Genomic DNA, 24,197 nt, shown 5'->3' on the forward strand with positions numbered 1-24,197 from the left:
CCAGTTCCAGAGAGCACTTTCAGGACAGACGTCCCTGCGGGAACCTCTGGTGGCCTCCCACTGCACAGGAACTGAGATCTGGTTCATCTCAGCAATGCGCCCTCCTCTTACCTGCTGGCCACACCGGCCTCCTTTGGGATCCTGGGACATGCCAAGCTCTCTCCCACCTTCCAGCCTCACCTCTGCCATCCCCTCTCACTGGCGGGCCTCATTTTTGCATTTTCTCACAGAATCTTCTGGTCCCTCCAAACACGGCACCTCTCCAGAGAGGCCTTCCCTAACCAGCCTATGGGGTCTTTTCTCCCCGTTATTCTCTAGCACGGACCCTGTTCATCCCCTCCACAAGCCAGCGCAATCAACCTGTGAGTGTGCATTTGCTTCCTCACCTGTCTGTGGTGCCCCTGCCCTGCCCCGATCTGGAAGCTCCACAGGGGCAGAGCCCAAGTCTGGCTTTAGCTCGCTCTCCCAGCCCGGCTCCCAGCCATGGGCCTCCCATACAGCCCCTGCTCAACGCATAGTTAAATGAATGGATGGATTGCATGAAGGGACTTAGAAATCAGAACACAAGACTAGGCGCATGCAGCACATGATATGGCTACAAGTATGTAAATGTCAAGTGCCCACATGGACAAGGCTGGAAAGGAAACCGGAATTTCCCTGAGGATGCCTGGTTGCCTCGAATCTCCTTAGGGCCTTGGGACAATGAGGGACTTTCCCCTACTGTGACTGCACGTGTTACCTGGAAACAGGTAAGACTCCGTCCAGAAGCCTCTGAGGCCACTGCAGGTAGGCACCTAGCTTCTCCTCTAGGCCCGCCTGACCTCGGAGCACTACAGGGGTCTGTCAGGCAGTGGGCCCCCTGGTGAACGTGCAGGAGGGGCTTGCCTGGACGGGGTACAGCTCCCTTCATCTGGCCCAAGCAGCCAGCACTGTCTCTCTTACCTCCAAAACAGTGCCATCACACAGGCGATGAACTGGTTTAAATATTTCAGGATGTGTTCCTCAAAACATCGTTAAAGCAGAAAATGCCAACCCCCTGGAGCCCCGCACTCTACCTCACTTATTCAGCAGCTGCGAGGGGACACGGCCAGCGCTCATTCACTGAGCGCCTACTGTGCACCGAGCCGGTGCTGTGGGCTTGACATGCAGCATCTCATTTGATCTCCAACAGCCCTCTGGGCAAGCCTTTTGGAACCATTTCACAGGCAAGGCCGCTGAGCCTCACAAGCATTAAGACACTCAGCATGGTCACAAAGCTGACGGCTTCCAATGACGCCAGGGGCTGCAAAGTCAAATGTCAACGGGCCAGGGTGGCAGAACACAGGCCCCAGCTCTGGGGCTGCCCCCCCCCAGAGCAGCGGCCGGGCTGACGGGGCGGGGGAGCCCATGATTTGCAATGGTGGCAAGCAATTCAATTAAGAAGAGTTCCCCGAAGTCCCTATGTGTTAGAAGTATTTACAGATGCAGTAACAGGATGTCCTCCCCTGGCTCTAACGCACTGGAGGGGGCTATTTTTAAAAGAGAGCTGGCAGGGCAGATGAAACGAGACTTAGCAAAAGGGTAACAGCTTGTTGAAGCCGACGGCTGGGTACAGAGACATTCGTGGTGTTACTCTCTAGAAACGGAAGCTGTTTTTAGTCTGCCCTTCGCATCCCCCTTCCTTTCCCCCTCCTGTGCTCCCTCATTCTTCTCTCCCTCTCTCCCTCCTTTCCTTCCTCCCTCCCTCCCTCTCTCCTTTCTTTCTTTCCTCCCTCCCTTCGTGGCTGCCAGGTCATGGCCTCTGCCCCTGCCACGCTCCTCTCCAGTGAAAACAAAGCAGGCTTCAGGCTGGGTCAGCCTGCTTCTCTCTGGAGGGACAATGCCTCTTGGATGCTCCTGTCAGACGCCACCTGCCAGAGCTCACCTGCCACCCCAGCCCAAAGGCAGCAGGCCTGTGACATGGCTCCAGGACTCTTAGGCTGTGGGTTCTTATCAAAGAGTGTGTTTAGTAAACACACTCCCCTCCTCCTGCTGTGCTGAGCCAGCATTCCTTCAAGCCTTTCAGACCATATCACCTTATCACCTTAGATAACAGCTGACAGATCCCGAGAACACAGAACACGTCCCCCTGCGTCAGCTGCCTCAAGCTGGGCAGGGAGACCAAGCGCTGTGCTCCCAGGACGCCTGCCCAGCTTCCCTGACGCCAGGAGGCTTCCTGCATTTTGTACACACAGAAGGCATTTTGTGAAATGCAAAGCATGCTAATTTTTCCCCAATGGAAGGTGAGAAGCCGCAGCATTTAAGAACAATCACCAAAAAAAACAAACCCAATGCGACAACACATGCATATCTTATTCTAGAACCATGTGCTCAGAAAATCCATAATTCCCAGTATTTTCTGCATGGCGTCCTCTTTAGCAAAGACATAATTTGCAATCAGGCGGGGTAAAGACAGACAGCCATTACTTTCTTAATGGCCAACTACCCAAAAAGGCTCAGTTAAGTGATCTCAACTAGCAATCTAATCAATTAAAATTGATAAGTGAAATACTTTTAACCTTTATTTCAGCAGGCCATTCCTAAGGGGAGGAGGGAAGGAATGCGAATTCCCAGCATAAAATTTAATTCCATTTCATGGATGCAAACATTCTTGCTGCCCTGATGGAATGGCCCCCTTTAAAGCAAGCTGTTTCCCTCCCTTTCCTTGAATCAAATCAGAGAAAGACTGGTTTATGGTTCTCTCCAGCCAACTCGATCAATTTAAACCCTTACAGAAATCCCTGTGGCCACTTCTCAAGGGGGGATCGGAGCACAGAGGGGACATGGCTCCCTTGTTCCCTCAAGACAGAGAAGGACAAAAGAGCATAAACAAGAAGGCAAGAAGCATTTAGACAACCAGGTGAAACCCATAACAATCATTCACCGAGCATCTTCCACATGTCAGGCAGTTGCTCCGCCCTTTATATGAACCACTCTGTTCTATTTGCAGGTAACACTGAGCAGTTTCCTGAGCACAGTTATACGCTAGGCACTATGCTCGGTCATACTATATTTCATATTATATTTCACTCAAGTTTCAAGACAACCTCATAATATAAGCAAGGTCATCCCCATTTTACAGGCGAGGAAGTGGAAGCTGTGGGGTTTAATCATCTGCTCATGGGAAGGCAGGGCAGGGCAGGGGTACCTGGCTCAGAAGCCACCCCTTGATGGTCTATATCATGATTGCTGGTCATGCAACTGAAGAGTTTTGTCAAAACTCATTCAATTGTACATTAAAACTTGATGAATTTTATTGGATGTATATTTCAATAAACTGACTTAAAACAACATGGACCCTCTCCTCACCACACACGACAGAGTGGCCAGCTGCTGTCCCTGTCTTCCCAGCTCCCATCTCCTCTTTGTGAGCTTCCTTCGACGCCCCTCCTTCCTCACTCTCAGTCGACGGTTCAAAACAAACAGGTCCCACCTCCCAGCTCCAGGGCCAGGCATGTGACCCTGGCTTAGCCAATCAGGGAATCACATTCCTCTGCCCACTGATTGGTTCAGGGATGGTCATATGACCCAAGCCAGGCCAATGAGAGCCCTGCCGTGGACTTCTAGGAAAGTTACAGAGAAAAAGAAGCTCTGTCTCTGTCAGGGCTGCTCAGCTGGTTCAGCAGATCTTGGAGCTGCTGATGGCTATCTTGTCACTACCTGATGAGAGCCCTCCTGAGGATGAAGCCAGAACAGAGGAAAGCAGAGCTGCAGATGGAGAGTGATAGCTCCCTAATGACACTGCTTGAGTACCTAGATCCAGCCATGCCTGAAAGCAGAACTACTCCTGGACTTTGCAGTGACATCAGCTAATCTCTCTTTTTTCCCTAAGCCAGCCTATGTAGGGTTTTCCATGTCTTATAACCAGAGTCCTAATAGATCACAATGCCTTTAAGAGACAGAAAACCATCATGCACACCAATGTGCACATGCCCCACAGAGAATGGAGGAAACAGAGAACTATATGCATACGAGAAGGGTTATGGGAACATCACCAAGCTTTATACCCACTGTCTCCTTTAAATCTCAGCCTCATGCTGCAGACAAGAGCACTGTACAGTTAAACAAGCAGCCCCAGGTTACAGGCTAAGCACGTGGTTCTCCAGCCTCCAAATCCTTCATCTCTATCTCAATCCTGGTGATCTGCATTTTTGAAAGCTTTCTTTTTTCAGCAGCAGAATCCTTTAATCATTGGAATCATAGAGAAAACCCTTAATATACAAAACCAGTCAGACTGGTGCTGCTGCGATTACACACAGGGCAGGGACCCTGGAGCTGCGCCCACCTCTGCTTGAGACCCCATCACCCGGCATGGATCGTTCTGCAAACCGCCTGCACGCTCTCCCTGGGCTCCAGCAAGCAGGAGCCATGCGCGGACTTCAAGGTGCCCAGAATCGAGCGCCCTTTCTTCAAAGGTTTTGTGGGATATACACACTTTGTCAGCTCACAGTCACGGATCAGGAGCTGCACAAAATGCAGGTCGCACGCCAGCCCTCCCAGGGCCGTGTGAGTCAGCACGTCAGCCCCGTCACCCCCCGTGCCCCATGACTCAGGACGGCCAGCTCACTCAGATCGAGGACGTCGTCAGTCTTGATTAGGTCCTCCTCACGCGTCAGCGGCAGCTGGGTCTCGGGCTCCCCTCGCAGCCGCAGGGACAGGGAGCGGAGCATGAAGAACACCCGGATGGCCTGCACAGACAGTCCAGAGAACAGAGAAGAGGGAGAGGCCGGTCATTTTGGTGAGAAGCTCCATGTGGAGGGATCGCACAGTGACTCTCAATGTAAAACAAAGCAAGCAGCAGACAAAACGAAGGCCCCCTCGCCCAGGATTGTGATTCTGGGGCTTTCAGCCTTCACCCCGGGGCCGGCTCGCACTGGTGGCAGCCTCCGATTAAGTCCTAGGTTGCTGACTTGCCCACCAACCAGAGGCCAGGAAGTAGAGGGGCAGTCCACAGGAGGGGCCAGCTCCAGGCCACTTTCCCTGCCTGCCTGCCTGGCGGGCATGCACCTGACGGGAACAGCTCCAGAGTCAGGGAGGGAAGGTCTGCGCTGGACTCCCAGCTCCACCATGTTGGGCAAGGCCCTTGGCCTCCGTGGGCTTCATTTTCCTCATCCATGAAATGGGGATGGTAGTTCGTCCCTCGCAGGGCTTCTAGAAGGTTCTGAGATAACACTGGAGGCGAAGCAGTCAGCACGTGTTCTGTAAAAGGGTGACCATCTTTTTTTTTTTTTTTTTCTTTTTCTTCCAAAGCCCCCCAGTACACACTTGTGTATTTTTTTAGTTGTGGGTCCTTCTAGTTGTGGCATGTGGGACGCCGCCTCAGCATGGCCTGATAAGTGGTGCCACGTCCACACCCAGGATTCGAACTGGGAAACCCTGGGCCGCCGAAGCAGAGCGAGCGAACTTAACCACTCGGCCACGGGGCTGGCCCCTAGGGTGACCATCCTTTACTCCAGTCACTCAACAGGCTCGGCATGGGGGAGGGCAGGGGACAAACCACTGTCGCCATTGGTGAGCCATGCAAAGATGAATTCCAGCCCACTTTTGGGTTGCCTTGTTTACAGTTCTGAGACCTACAGGCCTGGCCTACTGAGAGGGAAGCTGTCCTTTACACAAGATACCTCCCAAATCAAGAGGGGGGACAAATTACTGCCTGCAAAGAGCCAGATTTGTGCTGGCCCCTGATGACCCAGGCAACGAGGATGCCCATCAGCACGGCTCAATCCTGCCTTGGCCTGGACCTGGTGGGAGGCCTTGGGCCAATTATTTAATCTCCTAATGCAGAAAATCGGAAGAACAAGCCTACCTCCTGGACCTACTCTGTGTCCTATATTACCCTTTGTCAACCATAAGCACTAAAAAAGATAAGCTTTTATTTCATAATGATGATGATGGTGGTGGTGGTGGTGGCATTAGTATGGAACTGATTGTTCTTAGTTTTTTAAAGATTTTATTTTTTTCCCTTTTTCTCCCCAAAGCACCCCCGCTACGTAGTTGTATATTTTTTTTAGTTGTGGGTCCTTCTAGTTGTGCTATGTGGGATGCCACCTCAGCATGGCCTGATGAGCAGTGCCATGTCCGTGCCCAGGATCTGAACCGGTGAAACCCTGGGCCACTGAAGCAGAGCGGGAACTCAGCCACTCGGCCATGGGGCTGGCCCTAGTTTTTTAAAGTACAGTCATGCGTGCTCAATGATGGGGATGCGTTCTGAGAAATGCGTCGTTGGGCGATTTCATCCTTGTGTGAACATTACAGAGAGCGCTTACACAAACCTAGACGGCACAGCCCACTGCACACCTAGGCCCTATGGTACTGATCTTACGGGACCCCAGTCATATATGCAGCCATCGTCAACCAAAACATCACTATGCAGCGCATGACGGTACAGTCTTTATAAAGACGTCTGCCACAATCAGAAGAAAAAGAAGTGTAGTTTCATTAGAAAAAATCCAAAACAGCTTTTATTCATTATGCACCTATTGTGCGCGAGGCATTGTGGGCACCTTATTGCAATGTCAAGATGTTACATAGGGAGAACGGAGCTGAGCCGGCAGAGCCAGCTAAGGCCACACAGCTGACGAGGCAGAGCCAGGGGCTGAGCCCAGGAGCATCTGAGACTCATGTCCCCAAGCACACAGGGACAGCCAAACGCCTGCACTAGCCCAAGCGCAGAAAGCCCAGGATATGGGTGGTCACTTGAACTATCTGGCAGTTTGAGCCCTGAAACAGTCATAACCTCAGACAGGAGGGAAAAAGAAGGAGAAAGGCCCAAGTCTTGGACAGTCAGGTCCAAGCTGCGTGGATACTCCATTTCTGTGTCAAAAGCCCATTCCTCTTGGGGTTCTGACGGCAAAGCACTCAAGGAGGGCCCTGGCCCAGGGATGGGGAGAGAAAGGCGTGTGGCTCTCTGCAGACCTTCACACCGAAAACCAGAAGCCTTCCAATATCAAAGGAGTTTGGAATCTGGCTCCTGCCTAGAACTTTTTGGTAAAAGATTGCCTTTTGCTCTGCAAGCAACAAATGAAGCTATTCCCAGGAAACAATAAAATAATAAAAAATAGAATATAGAATATAAAACATACAAAATAAAACCTCTCGATGATACTTTTCCTGGTTCCTGCCCCAACTCGTAAGAGAAGGAAGAGCAAGTGAGAAGCCCACACCCATGAAGGTAGGGGGGCAGAGGCCCACGGGGCCAGGTGCTCCACTGGGGCGACAGCTGGGCTCCCACGGGGGTTGATGAGGTCTGGCAGGCAGGTTGACCAGCCCCACAACTCCAAGAATCCACAAAGAAAGGTGAGTTTCCAGGTAAGGGGCATCAAATTCATCCGACTGCCCCCTCAAACAATAGCCACACCCTCTGCTCACCCACGGCCTGGCGGGTGGAGCCTGAAGAAAGTCCTCTCCTTCAAGCCTTTTAACGACCCTGCATGGTTCCCATTTTACAGACAGGAAACCAAAGCCCAGAGTTGTTAGGCAGCCTGCCCGAGGTGACTCAGTTAGTAACTGGACTCCAAAGTCTGTGTTCTTCCAACCACATGCCTTTGCCTTCTTAAGATTTAAGGCTTGGGACTCAGGCTCCCACTGAGTGCCTTTCTTTACTCTGCTAAGTAAACACGCACATGAAACAGTATCACTAAAAAGGAAAAAAGAATTATTCTCCTTTCAGATGCTTCCATAGAATGCCAGCAAGACTGATTGTGGAAGAACAGAGTAGATCTGGAAAGGGGTGACAGCTGGTCACGCTCAAACATAGAGACTTGTCTAGTTTGCTTCCATGCCTCAGGGAGCAAACTAGGGCCAGGAGAGTCCTAGGCATGGAGTCCGAGGAGTGGGGCAGGAGGCAGACAGACTTTGGCTGAACCGGCGGTCAGGAGAGTCACGCGAATTCCGAGACCCAGGACTCGAGCTCTGGAAATGGGGTACCCACCACCCCTGATCACGGGGCCACAGTGAAGGCACGAGATAGCGCCGGTGACACTCTGAGCCCTGGGGCTGGCGCTGGATCAGATGCTCAGTTTGGGTCCCCTCTCCTCCTTTCCTTGCCCCATTGGTAAACCGCTGAGTTGAGGTGACAGTCACTTAGGCGAGAAGCCCACCAAGGCTGTGGAAGTGGCTGTGAAAGTCAGTCATTCTTAAAAGAGTGCTGGGAAAAACAGCGACAAACAAACACACAGAGACAGAGATTGGACTGGCGGTTACCAGAGGGCAAGTGGGGAGGGAGGGAGGGGGGTGAAGGGGAGATTAGGAACATGTGTGAGATGATTGATTGTAATTAGCCTTTGGGTGGTGACCATGATATAATCTGCGCGGAAATCAAGACGTGATGAGGTACACCTGAAGTTTATAGCGTTGTAAAACAATGTTACCACGATAAAAAATAAATAAATAAATACATTAGACCATCAAAGAAAAAAGAGAGTGCTGGAGCGGTTTAAGTGGACACAGCCCACTGGGAAAGCAGTCTGGCAACTGCAGAGTCACAAAAACAGGTTCATACCCTTTGATTCAGAAATGCCACTTCTGGAAACTTATCCGAAAGAAATGAGCCAAAAGGAGAGAGAACACTGTTTTCGTGGAGTGCTCATTACAGTTTGGTTAACAATAATGTCACACCGAAGGCGACCAAAATGTCCCCCAGCAGGAAGATGCCCGCGCAAACAGGGCAGGAGTTGCCAGATCCACTTTGATGCACCCGCGAGAAAGCAGACGTATTAAAACTGGATCACAACAGGAAAGCCTCCTGCTCCGCAGTGGAGAGGGCAGTGGGGAGCACGCGAGGCCGTGGTACACTCTCCGGCGACCATCAAAAGATGTAACTGCAAACGAAGAGAGGGAGGAGACACAGAAATGGCTAAGAGTTGTTTGTTTAGGGTGATGAAATCACAGGAAATTCTTTCCCTCCACTTTCGAAACTCCACGAGATGTGATTGTATTTTCTTTAATGCAGAATACACACCTCAAGAGTAAAAGCAAAATATCCTCTTTCCTCAAGGTCAAGAGCCATAAACACAAAAACTCTCTGCGGCTTCACAAGGGACCGGGGAAACAGACGCCGGGACGAAGAAGACTTCACGCGAATGCATCCGTTTCACAATGGCTTCCAACAGTACTGCATAAACATGGCTAGCGGCTTAAATCCACATTTTGATATTCCCCCCAAAATCCTCTCCCTAACCCCCTTTTCTGTGGCTTGCTTCAGTAGATTGAGACCATTACTCTCTTTCTTTCCCACCTAAGATGCTAGAATGCTCCACCGCTGGCCAGCCCACATTTCCCGGGCGCTTGCTGTCTGCCAGGCACTGGGCTCCTCACCTCACAGGCCCTCTCTCTCATCTACTTTGGGCGAGAGATGAGAGGCAGGACACACGAGAGAGGTTAGGCTTAGGGAGGTTAAGTAACTCGCTCAAGGTCACACAGCTGGAGCTGGCATTGAACCTCGGCTGGTCTGACTCAGGAGTCTGTGTTCTCTCTTAACTGCTTCTCTCAACTGCCCCTACACATGGGGAGGGGCCAGCCAAGTCCAAGGTTCTGCTTGCACGTTCCCATCACACCCAGTAGTTCCGGTGACCTTCCTTCCAACACGTGTTTCCCTTCTTGGCTGGCAGGGCTCAGCGGCGCTCTGACCATCTTGGTCTTACTCTATATTATTTGTTCACTGTCTCTTCTTGCCTCTTGTACCGTGCCTGGGACCCAGAAAACGCTTAACAAGTATGCTGAATGGAAGAATAAACAGTGTCATTTGCAGAATACAAGAGGAAAGCATGACTGTACTGCCAGAGGCCTCCCCGTGGCCTGCAAGGTGCTGGCCCTCCTCTCTGGCCTGTGCACTCGCTCCGCTCCAGTTCGCCTCTTCCTTGAACACAGCGTTCTCGGTGGCACCCTGGGGCCTCTGCACTCACTATTCCCTCTGTCTGGCAAGTGCCTCCTCTAAGTCTCTGCGTGGCCACTCTTCTCGCTCTTCAGGTTTCAGCTCAGAGCAGCTTTTCCCGATGGTTCGACCTGAAGTGGTGCCATCCCTGTTCCCCTCAGAGCCTTTACTGCAGCCTGACATCTAGCTTCATTCACTTGCTTGCCAATAACCTTTCCCCCTCCCAATGTCCCGCGAGGTTTGGAAGGCAGAGACGTCAAGCACAGCATGGGGCACAGAGGGGGAATCCAGGGGCTCCTGATGAATGTCCGAAGGGATATCTTACAGGTGAGGAAGGATTTATTAGTAAGCGTTGCTCGAACTTCTCTGACGAGTCCTTAAGGAAAATAAAGGGCGGGATTTCTGAAAAGGATCAGCCTCCTGAAAGCTAGAAAAGGTCTACTTGGTGGGGGGGGGGGGGGGGAGAAAAGCTTTGAATCCAAAAGGATGAAATGGAATGTTCTTTGGATTCAAGCAAAGAACTTGAAACAAACCACAGAAGCCCTCAATTGCTTGCTAAACCATACACTTCCTTTAGCCCGAATTCAAAGCGCCCTGTTGTGCTCTGAAGCCTGAAACGGGTTGGGAGCTAAGCTTCCGGAGGACTCTGGAGGGCTGCCCTGCAACAGGAACTGGGCCGAGGTGAGCGGTCGAAATGCCCCTTCAGAAAGCAATGTTTGAAGTCGCAAAGGGAAGCTTTTCTAAGGTGGCTGGCTTTGCTTTGAGGCGGCCGGCCCTGCTTTCCTCCATTCTGCCACCTTCTCCCTGGCTCTGCACCCACAGATGCTGGAACTGGAGAGCTGCTGTTATACACTGGTCAGACCAGGCTGAACAACAGGCCCCAGGGGCTCTGTCTGGGCTTCGGTTAGCAGTCTGGGCTGCGCATTCCAGCTGGGGCAAGGGAGGTGGGCAGCACGGCCCTGGGAACCGCAACTAAGTGAGAAGTGAGGGGCAAAGGGGAGAAGAGAAGCCCGACCCTCACGAACTGCTACTGCCTCGTGTGTTTCCGCCTTCCCTAAGCCTCATGAGAACTCCAGCAAGGCAGGCACGTGCTACTTCCCAGATGAGGACAGACCGGCTCAGAAGGGGCAGGAAGCCCAAAGCCCCAGCAGCCATCCCTCCGCCACGCGCCTCACCCTGAGTTTCTCCCGTCCTCTCCTGTGGGCCAGGACCATCTGCCCCAAGCCAGGAGGGCGCAAGGTCAGCAATCAGCTAACAAGGCCAAGGTCCTCGCTGGGCTCCAAGGCCCCCAAGATCCGGCTCCTCCAGCCCCTCCAGCCTCATCACTTCCACATAGCCTCCCTCACTCTGGGCTCCAGCCATGGTCCCCTCCTTGGAGATGCTGGAATGTGACACATCTCTCTGTGCCTCTGCCTACCGCAGCTGCCCAACCCATCCCCAATTCATGCTCATTGACCACCCCTCTGGTGCCTGCTCCACCCCGCTGCCCAGGTAGGATGAGGGACCTGACCCTATGTTCCCTTAGCAATGGCCCCAGCCACGTGGATGCTGCTGCCTTTTCTCACCTCACCCTCGAGATCTGATTCCCTGAGGCCTGGGGCTGTGTTTTGCATGTCTCCGGTGTCCAGCCCTGAGCGGCAGTGCAGGCAGCGATGAAGGCAGCAGAGGGGACCAGCGGGTCAGAATGGGTGCGAGTTTAGGCTCTGAGGCCACATCACCTGGGCTGAAGCCTGACACTGTTTACTAGCTGGGTGACCTTGAGCAAATCACTGTGATATCTTCGTGCCTCAGTTTCTTCCTCTGTAAGATGGGGCTAATAATAGTGCCAACCTCCAAGGATGGCTGTAGAATTACAAGAGGAAATTCATATAAAGAACTCATATGAATGATCCAATTTATAACAAACAATACGAGCTCATATAAGTGTTAAAAAACCCTGATGGACAAGGAACCAAAAAAGAAGGTAGGACGCAACCCAGAGAGTCACTCTCAATGTTCACAGCCTTCTAGACCTTCTGGCTCAGAGCCCAAGGAGAACCTCAAGGACAGGGTCCTCTCTGGCCTGGGGACACGGCAGCCTGTCCAGGGTACAGCTTCACTGTAACCTTGCTGGGAGCATCTCTTAGGCCAACTCTCTTAGCCAAAAGCTAAGGGTGAGCATGCCCACCTGATGGAGGAGTCAGCAAGACAACACTCATTGCTCAGAACCAGTCCTCCTGTAAAAGCCACGCCAAGGATGCCCACTGCAAACACTGTCCCCACAGACACACTGTGCGCCTGGCCGCGGGCCCGCAGCGCCAGCCGGGAGGGTGAGGAAGGATGGCAGCGCTGGCTCGTACAGGGCGGGTCCTGTGGTGAGGGCTGCGGGTTTGCTCAGACAGCAGGGAACGCTGGTTGACTTAAGACACAAGGTCCGACTTCCTCTGCCCCACCCAGGCCTCCGAGGCAAAGTCACCAGGTGGGTGGAGGAAAGTCTCTGGTGTGAGGTGGAATCTGCAGGTCACTCCTGCTTCTCAAAATCCAGGAGTTAACCATCTCTGCCTCCCTCGAGACGGGCCGATTAACTGAGAAGGAGATGCAGGCTGCTAACGGGGGCCCGTGAGTGGACTCCTATAATTCATCCACGAACACTCACGTCTCCAGGGAATGATTTTCCAGGAAAAGGTTACGGTGCTTTCTAAGAAAGAAACCGTGATCTGACGAGGGAGATAAAATACCGTGAAGAGCCCAGCGAGACGACTTCAGAACAAAGCGCTGATAACGGAAGCACACTCTCCAGCTGGTTCTGAGAACTGCTCTGCTCTTCACACACGTTCTCCCGCAGGCCGGCGAGAGTCACAATTTCACTTGCGTGTGCCTGGTCCCGAGATCACTCAGATACCCTAACAGCACACCACCTCGGGCCACCGGGGCCACCCTGGGCTGAGTTCACACTGCCTCACCTGCATGCATTACTCTGTCGCCCCCACATCCATCACAGAAGTCCGGCCCCCTGGCTGCCCCTCCCAGCGCTCAGGGGCTGGGGCTGTGCTCTGCGCCAGTGGAGGCAGCCTGCATGCAACCGACATCTGATGCCAGACGCGACGGAATTCCAATCCCCACTTTCCCAAGAGCAGCACGTTCTGGAAAGTTCCACCTGGTGGGAGGGTTGAGGAGGTACTGTTCCTACTGTCGGAACTCGTGTTGGGAGGCAGGCTCTTGACCTGGTCAGAGACCCCTCCCCCCGGCCTGGGAGTGGGCCTGGCGGGCAGCCCCCGGGAGAGGCTGGCTCTGGTGCTCACTCACCCGCCGGGTCTTCTCCACATCGCCGCACGGCAGCCGCTTCACGAAGTCGATGCCCGTCAGAGGTGTGCCCGTCGGGGGCAGCAGGATGGAGGCATCCATCATGAGATACTCCACGTTCATGGGCTTCATCTAGAAGAGAGACATCACAGGAGACCTCATGGGGGAGGGCAGGCGGGGAGGGGCAGGCCTCACGCCTCCCTCTGCAAGGAACAGACGCCCGCAGCGACCTGCATTAGGATGAAGCGAAGCCTCAGGGTGGCCAGACATGGGGGAGAGGCGCCTATTTGTTTTCTAAGTTGCAGATTTTTTCTCCAATTGAAGGACAGCTCAGACACTCTTGAGAAGGTGCCTCCCTGCTACGAAGCTGTGCTCCCTCGGCCTCTCCGCCCCCCGTCCAGCAGGGAGAGGGGCCTCGCAGGGGAGGCCAGGCGCTTCAGGGCGGTTTGTCCTTGTGTGAGCCTGACTGCTGCCTGCCTCCTTTCTACGTCCAATTATGACGACAACAGTCGCAGTGACGCAGTGAGTTCGGCTTCCTGACTTCAGGGCAGGTGGGGAGCTAATGGCTACCCGTGTACACGCCTCTTTAATCCTCCCAACAACTCCAGAGGGGACGCTTCCCGATCTGCTAATGGGAGACCAGAGGCGCAGAGAAGCCCACTCGGCTGGATGGCGGCGGAACCAGGATGCAGAGCCGGGCCTGCTGGCTCCAGACACCTATGATTTCCACCACACAACCAAGATGCCCCCTCCCTTCCTTGCCCCCTGAGCATCTCCCTTGGGATGATATATCAAAGCCACTTCTAAGCATCTACTAAGTGCCAGGGACCTGCAGGGCTCACCTACCGCTGGACGCGGTGCTGGTGCTAACCCATATTCCAGAGGGGGACACTGAGCTCAGAGGAAGGACACATGGCCACTGGGCCAGACAGCTTTGATGCAGGGCCCTCTGTGGGCACTTCAGCAGTGCCCCAGGGCCTGTCCCCACTTCACTTAGCTTAGCGGCTGGCTTCCTGAAGACTGAGCTGAGGACTGACTTTCAGATACGGGGTCGGGGGTCACCTTAATATTTCTTCAGAGCGCCAGGCATTGTGCAGGACACACAATACACGTGTGATTAAGACAAACAAACTCTGGGAGCTCCCTATGGCGGGAGGGACAGCAACCAAATACTCGTTGAGCACAGATTCTACAGGAGGCATCTCTTAGCTGGTTCACATCCAGCCTGGGCAGCCACGTGGGCCGGGCCCCATTCACAGATGGAGAAACGAAGGCTCAGAATGTAAGCGACCCGCCCAAGGCTGCACAGTCAGTCAGGAGCAAAGCAGAAACTGTGCCGGGATTTAAGAGCCTCAGCTTTTCCACATCGTCAAGTGACAAGGAGCCTACGTTTCCAAACAGGAGAGCGGACTGTGCAGGATGACATTGAGGCGGAGGACATCACGGTAGCCAACCACTGACTCCACTCTGCCCTAGCTAATGATCCAAAGAGGAGACTGCAACACTCTTCTCGGGGGTGGGGGAATAGTGGGGGCTGCGGCCATCAACAAGAACGAGGTGCACACGGGCAGCCATGCATCACTGCGAGGTGAGTTACGCCAATTTACACTCTTGCCTTGAAAAGGCTCTGCAGAGGCCTCAGACGTGCCACGAGTGAGGATGTGGCAAGGGCCCAGCTGTGCCGATGCCCGGTGAACGGGCTGGGGAGCCAGGGGCCCACTGAGCGCACATGGCCTGCCTTTCTCTTTCCGACACTTTAAACACTTAGGTTTATTATAAACTTCCCAAATCACTTCACTCTGGTGAGTAATGTCCATGAAAAAGATTATTTGTCATCTATTTATTGAGTGCCAACTTAGGGGCAGGTGCTGGGGATGCAAAAACAAATGAACAAAACGGAGCTGCAAGCTTCTGAACCTATCTTTTCGCACGATTCTGCCTGCGGGAGGAGAAAGCGGTCACGGGCTGGGGCTGCAGATTCAAGGAAGAGCTACACGTTGGAACATTCTGGCGGCACGGCAAAGGAGGAGGCAGCATGATATATGCAGAAGGGCGGGGGCTGGGAGGAGAACCGCTCTGCTCTGGAAGCCGGTTCTGCCCCTCACGGGCTGGGCAGACGGGGGCACCTCACTCACCCTCTCCGGCTTGCGTTCCCTTCTCGGTCAAAGGAGGGTAATCAGAGCAGCTACCCCACGGGGCTGATGTGGGGAGTTAGAGATTTAATACGGACTACACGCCTTACACACCTGACATGGAACAGGGCCCCAGTCAAATACTACTCATATCAAAGTGAATCTTTTTTTTCTTTTGAGGAAGATTAGCCCTGAGCTAACGTCTGTTGCCAATCCTCCTCTTCTTGCTGAGGAAGACTGGCCCTGAGCTAACATCAGTGCCCATCTTCCTCCATGTGGGACGCCTACCATAGCATGGCTTGACAAGCGGTGCCGTGTCCGCACCCGGGATACAAACCGGTGAACCCTGGGCCGCCGAAGCAGAACATGCAAACTTAACCGCTGTGCCACCGGGCCGGGCCCACCATCTTCCTCCATTTTTTATATGTGGAACACCTGCCCCAGCATGGCTTGATAAGTGGTACACAGGTCCATGCCTGGGATCCAAACCGACGAACCCGGGGCCACGGAAGCAGAGCACGCAAACTTAACCGCTGTGCCACCAGGCCGGTCCCTCAAAGTGAACCTCTCTGACCCCACTTATGACACACAGGGGGAGTGAATGTCATCTGAAATTTCAGCAGTGGTGGGGGTCAATAGGCCCAGCTTTCATCTGCTTCCCCACCAATCTCTGCCCCCAGTTAGACAGAGTTCTTTCTCGATCAGGCAGGGCAAGCTCCACAGCATACAAGAGTGTTTTGGCCCCTCACTTACCGTCATGCTCCTGTACTCATCTTCAAACATGTCCAAAAAAATTTCTTCTCCCTGAAAAGAAAGAAAGGGAGGGAAGAAATTATGCGTATTTTTTCCACAGACAACAAAGTATTATAAACTCCAGTTCGAGGCTTTGGGGCCATCTGTTTCTCATTAGTGAGTTCTCGTAAATCACCGGGAGGTAAAACACACACGTGAGCAGGAACACACGCTCCGATGAAAGGCCAAATATCACATTGCACCTCTCGATGGTTTTCTCTTTTATTTAAGCATATGTAGCTGGATTTCTTCTATTAAAGCAACTTCAAAAAACAACAAAAATACTACATATAATTAAAATATAAAAATGGTTAATATTTTCAAGTGTTTAACATCCTCTGCTTTTCGAGAAGGTTGGACAAATGAGGAAGCCTGGTTAAGTTGCCATGCATGTTAAAACTACGAGGCTCCACACCTCTGAAAGGAAGCGTACAATTAAATATGCTTAACACTCAAATTATACAGCTTGTTCCATTCGGTTTTGAGGCACATCTTCGGGGCTTTGTACTTCCTCAGGGCTGTGACCCCGCCCTGGAGGCCCTTCTCAGAACAGGCTGGTGGGCACAAACTTGGCTCCAAGTCACATGAACCAGGGGCCGAATCCCAGCTTTAACCGCTCGAAGCCTTTCTTTGTTTCGCTGCCAGAGTGGGACGACAGCCCCCATCTGTGCAGGTCACCATGAAGATGAAATGAGATACTGCGCACAAAGTGCCGAGCACAGAGCCTGCTACTCGGGTGGGGCTGGTCAAGGTTAGCGCTCGTGCGCATTCTGATCACTACGGGACGGGACCATAGCTGGGGGGGCGGGGAGATGCAGCCAAATGCGTCATGACTGTTAGAACCGTCCTGTCTCTCTCATAGGTCCTGAATCTCTCTCTCACACACACAGTCTGGCTGGGAAAAGGAATAGGTCCTTTATATATTTTTCCAGTTATCGGAACTACAGATAAACTTGAATTTTCTTGCATGGTGTAAATATCATGCTATAACCACAGCAAGAACCCCTGAAAACCCAAAAGCTTCTGAGCTATGACACTTAGGGTGTAAATCTTAGAGGATGAGAGAGAGTCGGGCTGGGAGAAGGGAGCTGCGACTGAAATACAGCTCTCCTTTTGTTAATGATAAAGAAAAACCTTCAAGGAAAATGCCCACCTATACGTCTTTCTGTTTTTTCAATCCAAAAGCTTTCTAGGGGGGAAATAAACTGAGAGCAGTTATACTGGAAAGAGATTCAGAGATGACTAACGTAACCGTGAGGTCTTTGCTTTCTTCTGGGCTTTGCTGGAGGACGTGTACCCTCACTTAGAGGCCAGGTGTGGTTCAGGGTGGTCCCGGGGGGAGACCTCCCCAGTGCATGGGGGCCCTTGGTGCTGCCACCCTCATCTGGGCACGTGCCCTGTGTTGCAGCTGCATGAGGTCATCTGAGACTGGAGAGGTGCGTTTCCAAATTATGTGACCTGGTTTTATCTCAATGAACACTGACAATAATGGACACTGGCTTAAAAAGCGTCCTGAAAGAAAAAGATTCCTGTGCAAATGTGTATTTAATTCACAGCAGTCTAGAAAGAATACAGGTAACGGAAGTGCAGGTGAACAAGATGAAAACGGCAGCAGCAGCTCCTTTCCTCCTCCTAAGAGGATCTCTTTATCAGCCAGATTACAAGGGGAAACCGCCACCAGCTGGATCTAGAGAGATCTGCTATGGAAGTCAAAAACTTAGAAAACTCCAAGGCATGATATATGGGGTAATCCACTGTTGTTGACAAAGGACGAGCCCTGCCTACAAGTATATTATGCCTTAAGATGAGAGCTAAACAAACCATCACAATGAGATATTTTTAAAATGAATCATCAAGGCTGGCCCAGTGGCCAAGTGGTTAAGTTCGTGCACTCCACTTCAGTGGCCCAGGGTTTTGCCAGTTCAGATCCTGGGTGTGGACCTAGCACTGCTCATCAGGCCATGCTGAGGCGGCGTCCCACACAGCACAACCAGGACCACAACTAGAATATACAACTATGTGCTGGGGGGCTTTGGGGAGAAAAAAAAAAAGAAGAAGATTGGCAACAGATGTTAGCTCAAGGCCAATCTTTAAAGAAAAATGAGTCATCTGGAACCTGAAGACATACCTACAAATTTTTCAGATACTGAAATCCTGGTGGTCCTTTACAAAATCTCACTAAACCTAAGGGTAAATGTTGAGAAGCCTGTGTTAAGGCTCCTTAGCAAACAGGTATATACAAAATATACATGTATATAATTCAGAAATTCCTATGTAATTCAAAAGTAATTTTATATGTATAAACATATATAACTCATGAACATAAGTTCATATGTATAATTTAGTTATTTGCATATATGTAAATATTTCATGATTTACATGTAAATTCATCAATAAACAAACATGCATAATTGATAAACTGTCATATACAAGAGGTGAGTCCTCAAAAGTTGTACTAAGGAGAGAGCGCAGCAAAGAGCAGAGACCACTGCCTGGAGATCACAGACGCGAGCATTTTTATCAGGAACCACAGGTATGACAAACAGCTGAAGACGTGACCTTTGCGTGCACAGGGCACCCAAGACAACCCTGTTTACTCAGTGCACTCCCCTCCACTAATGGCCCATGCGTGGCCCGCTCACCTTATAAAAGTGCCGCACCAGGTGGACGCTTTCTTCTCTTGCGCCCTGTTGAAAGAGAACGAAGGCGTGAGGGAGGCAGGCCTCCTGGAGGTGAGGGCGCCGGGTGAGCCATGAATCCTCAAATCCGAGGGTACATAAGACAGACGCAGGGCTGATACCTTAATCTGTGAAGTGGTTTTTTAATGAGGGGGGAGGGTGGGAGATCTCAAAACAGAAATGGAGACGGACAGGCATTCGATGTGACGACATGGAAAGTTAATATACAGTGAAGTGGGAGAAATGGGCTATAAAATACGGCCATTATGACTCCATTTTTATTTTAAAAAATGTGCGAGTGTATGTGTCTATCTGGAAAGACACACCCAAAGTGTTACTTTTTACCTTTCTGTATTGCCTACATTTTCTAAGATAAAAGTGGAAAGTAAGGTGAAAAACAACTTAAAACAAAGAACGTATATATAAGCACAATAAACTATAATACAATAAACTTGTAATACAAAAGAAAAATTGAAAAATCCTAGACACAAGTACGGAGCCAAATCATTACAACAGAAGCTTCTGTGATTCACTAGGTGCCCCCACGGAGCCACTCGCAGCAGAAGGGCAGTTCCGCTAGGGCTCTGGTCTGGAGGCAGCTGCTTCCCCCGCACCGACCTGCTCCAACTCTCTCGGCCTAGGCAGCAGCAGGGAGGCCCTCACCTCCAGGCAGGCCAGGTGCACGTCCTTTATGATGCAGCCTGTGCTGGTCACCACTTGCTGCTTTAGGAGCAGGCAGCTCAGCTCCAGCGTCGCCAGCCGGATCTTCCCGTCTGCAGAGCACACCAAGGTCAGCCTCGCACACCCGGGGCTGCAAGCCCTTCAACTCAGTCTCCTGCCTTGCCCACGTGGAGGTTAACAAGTCAGCTAGCTGGCCGACTACATGAGGCCCCCTGACATCCAATGGGGACACAGAGGGAACCCCCTATGCCAACCCCCTTCCCAATCAGCTTCCATATAATGTTCCCATCAAAACTGCCCATGCCGAATACTCCCCACAGTCCCTTTATTGGGGGGAGAGGTAGGAAAGAGGGTAATGAATGATTCTAGAAGGCCTAGAAAGTGGCCGTCTGAGGTCCCTTCGCTTGTCCAGCATTCTTTCCCCTTCAGGGATGGGCACCCCCACTTTCCTTAGGAGAACCACAGCCCCACTCCTGGTCATGTGACTTGGGTGGAGCTGGTCCCAGGGATGGGCACATCACCCAGGCTGCTCAGGGGGCTCCCATCCCCAGGTAACAGCGATCGGATGGAGGGTGGGCAAGGGAGCCAGGCAGCAGTAAGGCTCAACTCCACAGCCTGCTAGAACCCGGGCAAGAGAATCTCTCCTGTGTGGGCTGCGGAGAGGACAGGGGCAGTAGCGGGCCCTGAGTGGCCCGAGCAGGATAACCCACAGTGGCCCCTGCCCCACCCACGCTGGTGTTTTCAATCTTTGGTGAAGCATTCTGCAAACGGGGCCCTGAGTCTGCCATTCCCCCCCGATTGCCCAGGTGTCTCCCCCTTAGCAAGTCCAGAGCCCAGCAGAGAAAGGGGAGGCGGGAGCTGCTGGCAGATATCCTGCCAAGTCAGAAGGCTGCAGAATCCAAGGAAAGTCTTAAAAACATTGCTCGAGCCCCTGGATCTGGCTGGGCCTCAAGCCGCGGCCCAACAGACAAAGTTACACAAGCCAACAGTTTTGTTTGTGTTTGTCTTGTTTCAGGGAGCCTGAGCTGGGTTTCTGTAACTGCAACCGAGCTCTGACTGACACAGCCCACTCTCTCCTGTGAGCCAGGCTCGGTCTGGGCGCTTCACAGACGCTCCCCCAAGGAGTGTCTATAAAAAGCCCTCGTAACGGGGGCTCCGAAGACTGAGGTTTAGAAAAGTGCAGTGACCTGTCCAAAGTCCCACCCTGGGCAGAGGTGGACTGCAGGCGCTCTGAATGCCAAACCCATGTCTGGCGCGGCTCGTAGAAGCATCTGCGATGGCCCGGCCAAAGGGCAGCCTGCTTTTGCACACACTCCTCCTGGGGCTTGAAGCTCACTTCTGGGGAGATGTCTCAATGTGGAAGTAGGGGCCAGGAAAGGGGAAGTCTCCAGGCCACACTTCTGGGGGGCCAGAATGGGTCCCTGGGAGAAAACTGGAGGCAGGAGCCCCAGCCACAGCTCCCTGCCCGTCCTTTCATAAATGCCTCCCTGTCCGGTGGGGAACAGATGAGGAGACAGGCTGGATCTGCTTAAAAGTCAATAGGCTATACACAAGCAAAACCAGGGCTTCCTGAGCATGACAAAGGGGCCACCCAGAGAAAGGCTGCTTAGTCTCAGTCAGTGGCTCTCCCTGCCCCAGCAGGCCCAGCGCTGACGTCCTCTGTGCTGCCACCCGGCCCCGCGGCTCCCGCCTGCCTGCCCTGTTCCCAGACCCACTGCTGGCCGGGTCAGAAACACCCCTGCTGCTGCCTGCAGGGAAGCTGGACGTGATTTTCCACAGGACCCTTCTTCCTCTGCGAGCTCCTGCCAAGGAGCTGACCTTCTCCCCCGGCCCCGCCTCTTGAGGGGAACGGAGAGAACAGCAAGCCCCTGAGTCCTCATCGCAGCTTCCAGACTGTCCCTCTGAGCTGCCTCAACCTCTCCTTGGAAATCCAGACTGTCCTATACACCAGCTCCCAAGGGGCCCAGTCCCTCCCCACCCTGCAGGTTCCTCTCCCAACATCCAGCTCACACCCCACCTTCCTTGATCACTGAGCCAAGTCCTCTCACACAGCTCCTGCCAATCACCCGCCAGCTACCATCTTTGGGCCACGCTCTGCCTCCCCAGACTGGACGTCTCAGCAGAGCCTGACCCTGCCCAGCACCCCTTGGTCGTGAGCCACACACATCTCTCTTGCCGGCCAAAGCAGCCTCCTCCCCCGCTTCTTCCTCTGTGGCGCCTGGTGCATTCTCCCATGCTGGCTCCCCTCTACGTCACCTCTAGCTATCTGTAGTGGCCCAGGGCTTGGTCCTAGACACGCCTCCCTTCTCTCCTGCGGTTTTAAAAACCATCCACATGTCTGTGAGTCCCGCAGGGTCAGTTCAGCCTGACCAGTTCAGGCTCTGAGATCTAGATTCCATCTCCATGCGGAGTCCCAGAAGGTGAGGACTTCACAGACGCCCAGCTGCGCTCCTGGAAGGCAGGAGCCAGGTCTGTCCTGCACTCACCACTCGCACACAGTGGCTGGCACGCAGGAGGCGCTCAAGAAACACGTGTCGAGTTTACTGATGCCCTGTTGACCCCCTTGAGGCCACGGACCTGGCTTTCCAAGGCCTGCACTCACTCCCGGGCAGTCACACTGTGCTTCCGGCCACCGCTTGACTTGTGGAGTCCTCGTCTGCAATCACAACCCCCGCCCTGCCCCTCTCCTGAGCCGAACTGGGGCCACCCCTGGATTGCTCCTGATTGCACAGCTCAGCGGCTCCCTCTGGACCAGGCTGCATCACTGCCCTTCCCCACACACTCACTCGCACTCCCACAGCCTCTCTCCCTGCCTTACAATCAGGGTTTCTCAACCCCAGCACTGCTGACGTTTTGGGCCAGATAACCCTTTGTTGTGGGGCTGTCCTGTGCATTGTAGGATGTTTAGCAGCATCTCTGGCCTCCACCCACTAGATGCCAGTAGAACCAGCTCCCTAAGTTGTGACAACCAAAAACGTTTCTGGACATTGCCAAATATCCCTTGGGGGGCAAAGCTGCTCTCACTTGAGACCCCCTGTGAGAGGTCATCCCACCTGTCATCTCTAGCTCTTGCTGGGGCTGCAGATCAGTGTTGGCCAAAGCCTCAGAGCTAGGCTGGCAAGTGCCAGGCACTGGGCACATCTCATATTATCAAGAGTCCCCGCTCCAAACCTTCCAACCCTCCCCCTGGCTCACACTCTCAGCCTCATTCGTGCTCAAAGGTGGCCTCGGGCCACCCAAGAGGAGGGCCGCAGACATTGACAAAACTGGCAGAAGGGTTTGGTGTGGAAGGAAAGGAAAGACAGGGTCTGGCCCAAACACCATGGGTGGGGAAAGGGGGGAGGCCCAGACATGAAGACCCAGCTGCAGTGGGCAGGCAAGCATGGGTGGCACAGACATGAGTGTGCGTGGCAGGGGGAGTGGCCGAGATCTGCCTGGCTTCCGAGAACCAGGGCTCCTGGCGCCAGCGTGGGTGTCTGGTCCCTCTAAACGCCACCGCCCCTGTGAGCAGCCAGCAGCCCCAGGCACCTGGCTGGGCAGCATTGTTCATGATCCTGATGAGTCTTTCGGTGAGTAGATGGTTGTAGGTGGTCTTCTCGGCTGCGGTGGGCACGGGGAGCTGGATTCGCTCTAGTTTTTCAGGATCCATGCCTGGAACGGAGAAAGGAGCAAGCTGTAAGAGGAGCTGCCTTATTGAGAACCTCCTCATGAGGAAGGGGCCCTCAGGGTGGGGCTCCCTCGACCTCAGCCATCCACGGTCCATCTTCGTGATTTCTGCCACAACTTGTCGCTGCCTGTACTGTAACTTACCTCGGAGTTTTCCGTAAATGGAATTTAAGTAAATATATTAAAACATGCATTTTCTATCACTATCTCTAAACAGGAAATCAGCATTGCTGCAATGTTGACAGTAACTGTAAAAAAAAAAAAAAAAAAGAAAGAAAAAGAAAGAAAACCAAACCAAATAATGTTCTTACATTTTAGCCAAAGACTGTTGACCAGCTATTCACTGTGACCCAAGAACTGCTCTGTCTGGCAGTCACTTAACATGTTGGTGAGGAAGACACGTTAGCCCCAAATGGTGACGTGCTCCTGGACATAATCAGAGGGACTGGAATGGGAAAAGAAATAGAACTTCTGCGTGGTATGCTTCACTGCAATTTCATGCCACCTGAGGCCACTCCTTTATTAGACACATTCCACAATGAGGGCAACACAGACCTAGAGACACAGAGACCCGAGAGAAAGGAAACTACAGTCAGACCCAACAATCACACCTCAAGCTCTTAACACCAGACTCTGAGAGCTGGGCCCACCATTCAACCAACTCAGAGGGCAGCAGGTGCTGTGCTGGGCGACGGGGTGGCATTCGCAGAAAGGGACCGGGCTAACCCTTCTTGCAGAAAGGTGCAAAGACAATGCAACCAGGAGAGCAGATCTATCTTTCAGAGGCAAAGGAATTGCTTTTCTTCTAGCGAAAACCAACAGCATGAAGGACCAGAGAGGGGAGAGGCGGGTGTGAAGGAAAGACGGAATGGGCCCAGTCTGTGAACACAGGGTCGTTTTTCCTAAAGCGGGCCTGGGGGCCACAGGACGCCTGCTGGGGCCATGGCACAGGCCAGGTGTGGGCCAAGAGGGGTTCCAAATCCACAGGCTCTCATCCGACAAAGCTCTGGAGAAACACACTTGCAGAAATAAACACTTCGCTCGGTCCAAGCCTGGAGAGCTGAACGAGTTGTTTGT

The 24,197-nt window shown here is 52.8% G+C and overlaps 1 protein-coding gene across 10 annotated transcripts in view; it reads right to left on the bottom strand.

The window, feature by feature from the left end:
* Positions 1–24,197, bottom strand: part of CLEC16A (C-type lectin domain containing 16A) — a 199,954-nt gene that overhangs the window by 95,796 nt on the left and 79,961 nt on the right. For all 10 annotated transcript variants that reach the window (XM_014849914.3, XM_014849916.3, XM_070484931.1 and 7 more), the window contains 6 exons: positions 22,983–23,105; positions 19,437–19,546; positions 18,738–18,782; positions 16,057–16,107; positions 13,175–13,303; positions 4,586–4,706 (listed from right to left, as the gene is read on the bottom strand). In XM_014849914.3, coding sequence (XP_014705400.1) covers positions 4,586–4,706; positions 13,175–13,303; positions 16,057–16,107; positions 18,738–18,782; positions 19,437–19,546; positions 22,983–23,105 — 579 coding nt within the window. The remainder of the gene's footprint in view (positions 1–4,585; positions 4,707–13,174; positions 13,304–16,056; positions 16,108–18,737; positions 18,783–19,436; positions 19,547–22,982; positions 23,106–24,197) is intronic.

Source organism: Equus asinus, chromosome 14 (assembly GCF_041296235.1).
Source record: "Equus asinus isolate D_3611 breed Donkey chromosome 14, EquAss-T2T_v2, whole genome shotgun sequence".
NCBI lineage: Eukaryota > Metazoa > Chordata > Mammalia > Perissodactyla > Equidae > Equus > Equus asinus.